Below are 5,271 nucleotides of genomic sequence, written 5' to 3'. Positions count from 1 at the left end.
AGTCAAGCCACAGCAGAGAGGTCTTCAGAGACTTGTTTTATGCTATATAAAAGAGCATGTATGGTTTTCTTAACAGAGCACACATAGGCTAGACCTAATTCTCTGCACATTTACACATTCTCTGAAGATAAAGTGATGGTAATGCCAGATCGTATCACAGAAGGTATTTCTGGTAATGCAATTTCATGAACATTGTTGAACTGACTAAATAATTAATATTCACATGATTTATTAAACATTGTGGCTACAATTATACAAAGCTGATAAGCATGAAAACAGTTGGTTACACTTTAAGGTTAAATTTTGAGGTGTCCTTATTACAATGCAGTGGTGCAGAGTAATATTAATTAACTAAATGTACTTACTGTAGGGTTCGAGTTAGGATTAAGAATAGGTTTAGGGTTAGTTGCGTGTACCTATGCATCATTTATAGTTATTACTATATTAACTACATGTAGCATGTAACAAGGACAATGTAAAATAAAGTGTTACCAAACAATCTTTTTTTGAGGTAAAAATCACGTGAACTGTGTCTTCTTTCATCCTCAGGTCAATGAATCCATCCTTTGCTTAACGAAAAATGGAAAATGTTACATATTTTTACTTGATGTTGTTTGAAAATATTGGGTACATAAAATATACTTTCTTCAGTTTGGGAATTATTTTATACTGTGCTATTATATTCTTTAATGCCTTTATAATTATTGCAATTTGTCTGGAAAGGACTTTACACCTGCCCATGTACATTCTGATTGCATGTTTGTCCATCAACTCTGTGTTTGGAACAGCTGCTTTTTTCCCAAGGTTACTGACAGACTTGCTGTCTGATACACACTTGGTGTCCCGTGAAATATGCTTCTTACAGGCTTTTGTCATTTATTCATATGCATCAAATGAAAATACAATATTAATGTTAATGGCATTTGACCGATATGTAGCAATCTGTAAACCTTTACAATACAACAGCATAATGACTCCCAGGATTTTATCTGTTTTAATAGCTATAAGCTGGATTTATCCAATGCTTTGTATTGGTATTGGTGGTATTTTAAATGCCAGACTGACTATGTGTGGTAACAAACTGCGGAAAGTGTATTGTCACAACTGGGAAATTGTCAAGCTTTCTTGTGCAAACACTATTATTAATAATGTTTTTGGCTTTTTCACAATGACCACAACTCTTATCATGCCTTTAAGTTTTATATTATATTCCTATGTTAAAATTCTTATCATTTGTACAAAAAGTTCACCAGAGTTCAGGAGAAAAGCATATCAAACTTGTATTCCACACATAGTGATCCTTTTAAATTTCTCTATTGCTATTTTTTGCGAGGTCACTCTGAGTCGGATCACGACTTTGGATCTCCCTCTAGGCCTGTCAATTATTCTTTCACTGCAGTTTCTTATTGTTCCACCCATCCTGAACCCTCTTGTTTATGGTTTAAATTTTCCTGAAATTCGCAAAAAAATTATATGTATTATAAAAGCATCCAAATAGATGTGTTTATAATGTAATAGATACTATACAGGATTGGATTTCTCATAAGCATTGTGAGCTAAGTTTATCGTGGAGACCGTTGGTGGCAACGGTCCACTTAGGCTTATGATGCTTTTGGGAAACACAACCCAGAATGTTTATGATATACAGGCAAAAAAATCATTGTTTAATCAAACATTGTTTTATCTCCTCTCATATAGCCTCGCTCGCACTGATTCGTTTTTCACTTATTTGATTTGTCTGCTATTTAGTCTCATTCGTTTCTTTGCTCCTCTGGATTTGTTGATGTTTCCTGGACTGATTCCGGTTACCAACCTTTATCAATGGGCTTTTTTCGACTATGCTCCCCTGTGTCACAGTTGTGTTCTGTTTAGTTTGTTTTCATTGGACTTGTCTGCCTGTCTTCATGTCATGTGTCATCATCATTATCAATTCATCTGTATCACCTGGGTTTAGTTATTCATCATCATCATCTACATCACCTGTGTTCTGTCAATCAGTGTTCATCTGTGTTAGTATTTAAGTTCCTTCAGTTCAGTCAGTCTTTGTCTGTTCTCCATTGTATTTAGGTGTATGAACCTTCTGCCTGTCTGTAGTGATGGCAAAATGAGGCTTCCTGAACCACTGAGACCTCGCAGCCCCTTGCTTCACCCAAAGGTTCATTACTCGAAGCTTCATTCAGCATTGCTCACTAGTGACACCTAGCTATTGTGCAAAGAAATAGCAGACAAATTCATTCATTCTGAACCAGTCTGTTGTATTTATTTATTTATTTTCTACTCACTGTTAATGTCTGTACCCTTTCATTTGCAATAATAAAAAGACCTGAGCAGACATTTGTCCATTGCCTGTGTATAATATAAAATATGTATCTTTCTCTGTCTGAATTTACTTGTGCAGAGACAACTGTCACACAAAGAGTTCATGAATTATTCATAAATGGTTTGGATAGTGACAGTATGAACAACAAAAGTGACACTGTGTTGAGTGCAGTGCTTATGTTGGAGGGAGTGTAATAAAGTAAACTGCAACAGAATAGTCTGGAAGGAAGGATTACAATAGATTTTTATTGAGAAACAGAATTATTTCAAGTGTGTTTGGGTTTAGACGATTCCTCTTCTCGGACAAAATCTCTCCAGCCTTGGAAAATATCCTTTCACAAGGAACAGAGGATGCAGGGGGACATAAAAATACCAGTGCCAGGCTGCCAGCTGGTATAAATGAGGATACTGATGCTTCTGTTGAGCCCAGACAGGGGAGGATTTCCTCTTTCTTGCTGGTCCATTACCAGGAAAAAGGAAGAAGTCACAAAAAGCAAACAAATCCAAAAGGACAATCCAAATCAAAAAGCAGTTCAGTCCAGATCCAAAAATCCAAAGCAATCCAAATAATTTTATCTAATTAATATAACAAGACTATAATATAGCTACTATAATTAATAATAACAATATATTATAACTATTCTAACCTGATAATGTAATAATATACAGCCCTAAGACATATATGACACAATAACGACAATGACAATGATAGTTATCTAACTCTGACTCTCCTGTCACACCCACAAGGTGGCGTGAGTTTCACTCAGACCAAACCGATGACGTATCCACACAAACCGAGGCCTCGTTTGCCATTAGTCACGTGATTTTCACGTTAACAACACAAGCCTCGAATCGCGGCTTCATCTGGCACGCCCATTTTTTCTCGGCACAAGCTCCGACGCCTCGGTTCAAATGTCACATCACTACCTGTCTGTACCTGTTTGAATGATATTATTAGTAAATGTTTTGCATTGGAACTTTTGACTCCTCATCTTCTTCTGCCTGCACCGCACCCTGACAGAAGAACGGACTGCCCAAGATGGACTACAGGGCAAGAATAATCATCCTGGCTCAGGAGAGCCCTAACCTTTTTTATTTTGTTAATCACTTTATGTGTCTTGCCGCCACCAGCTCTCTTGACGACGAGACCCTAAGGGTCCTTTTCTGGATCGGCCATGCCTGAGTCCTCGTCTTCAGCCAAGATGGCCGCTGCCTCTTAAGCCCTCAGCCAAGATGGCCGCTGCCTCTTGAGCCCTCAGCCAAGATGGCCGCCACCTGAGCCCTCATCCAGGATGGCTGCCGCCACGCCAAGACCTGTTCCTGTTCCCCGTTCTGTGCCTCGACTTGATCCTGCCCCAAGGACTATCCAAATTCCCAGACCTGTTCCAGAGTCTCGTCCTGCCGAGACCTGTTCCAGAGTCTCGTCCTGCCGAGACCTGTTCCAGAGTCTCGTCCTGCCGAGACCGCCCGTCCAGAGTCTCGTCCTGCCGAGTCCGCCCGTCCAGAGTCTCGTCCTGCCAAGACCGCCCGACCAGAGGCTTGTCCCGCCGAGAACCGCCCGTCCAGAGGCTTGTCCTGCCGAGCCTGAAACTGTTCACGTCACGCCCGCCGAGCCAGAGACTGTTCACATAACGCACGCCGAGACAGAGACTGTTCACTTCACGCCCGCCGAGCCAGAGACTGTTCATGTCATGCCCGCCGAGCCAGAGACTGTTCACGTCAGTCCTGCCGAGCCTGAACTTCACGTCAACCCTGCCGAACCCGAATCTTCTGTCCCCAAACCTGAGTCTTCTGTCCGTGAGTCTGTCTCCAAATTCCCACCCAGCCTCCCTCTCCCACCTTCTCCCATCTACCACCTCTCAACCCTTCTTCCACCACTGCCTGTCAGCCCCTCAGCTCCTCTAACCACCTTCAGGGAGGTGGAGTCGCCGTGGGTCTTCCGGCCTACAGCTCCAGCCTGGTCAGTGGATCCCCGGTCTCCGCCTCCAACCTCCGCGACCAGGACTCCGCCTCAGCCCGACGGCCCATTAACGTCCCCTTGGCTCCTACCTCCCTCAGCTCCACCATGGCCCATCTGGTCACCAGATCCGCCAGGCTCCCTCGTCCCCCCGGATTCACCTTGGTCACTCGTCAACCTTCCCTCACCTCTGGACTGCACTCCTCTGGCTTCGCCTCGTCCCTTCGTCCCCCCGGCTCCGTTGGACTCCTCACTCCCGTCAGTTCCTTCTTGGTCCTCACTCCCTCTGTCTCCACCGTGCCCTTCTGTGTCCCCGCCTGCACCTCAGTCACCAGAGCCGGCGGCCCCGCCATGTCCCGCCGGATCCTCGGCGTCGCCTGGACTCGTCGGCTCTCCGGCTCCACCCTGGCCTCCTCTCCCACCTGCTTTACCACCGTCAGTCAGTCCCCTGGAGTCATCAGCCCTGCCCCCTCCATGGCTCCTTCCTCCGTCGTCTCCGCCCTGGCCACCTGCACAGCCTGCTCCACCCTGGCCGCCTGCATCGTTTGCTCCACCCTGGTCCCTCCTGCCTTCAGTCTGCCCTAACCTGCTCTTCGTCGTCCTCCTGAGTCCCCTCCTGTTTGAATTATATTATTAGTAAACGTTTTGCATTGGAACTTTTGACTCCTTATCTTCTGCCTGCACTGCATCCTGACACCCTGTCTGCCATGTACAGAACCCGGTATTGTTCATTAAATGTTCTGATCTTTGCTTTTTGTTTTATTTATTATACTTAAAAGAAATTTGTATATTCGTTTATTTAATTTTTTTTCACAAATGTATGACTTTTGGTAGTGCAATTTGATTAGGCCTACCATTATGCAATTTTAATAAAGTTGAATTCATGTAATCTGTCAATTTTTTTTTTTTTACTCTTCAAAGTTTACACATGCAGGTGTTGATTATGATTAGGCTAATTTACTGATAGCCCCATTAAATAACAATGAGGATAAACA

At 43.4% G+C, this 5,271-nt stretch overlaps 1 protein-coding gene across 1 annotated transcript; it reads left to right on the top strand.

The window, feature by feature from the left end:
- Positions 1-580: 580 nt before the first annotated feature.
- LOC309506758 (olfactory receptor 6N1-like) lies at positions 581-1,498 on the top strand (the record flags this gene model as incomplete). Its single annotated transcript, XM_082180717.1, has 1 exon — positions 581-1,498. The coding sequence occupies one exon, from the start codon at positions 581-583 to the stop codon at positions 1,496-1,498; it is 918 nt and encodes a 305-aa protein (XP_082036843.1).
- Between the last annotated feature and the right edge of the window lie 3,773 nt (positions 1,499-5,271).

Source organism: Leuciscus leuciscus (assembly GCF_965113295.1).
Source record: "Leuciscus leuciscus genome assembly, chromosome: 9".
Lineage (NCBI taxonomy): Eukaryota > Metazoa > Chordata > Actinopteri > Cypriniformes > Leuciscidae > Leuciscus > Leuciscus leuciscus.
This window is presented reverse-complemented; position numbering and strand designations above follow the sequence as displayed.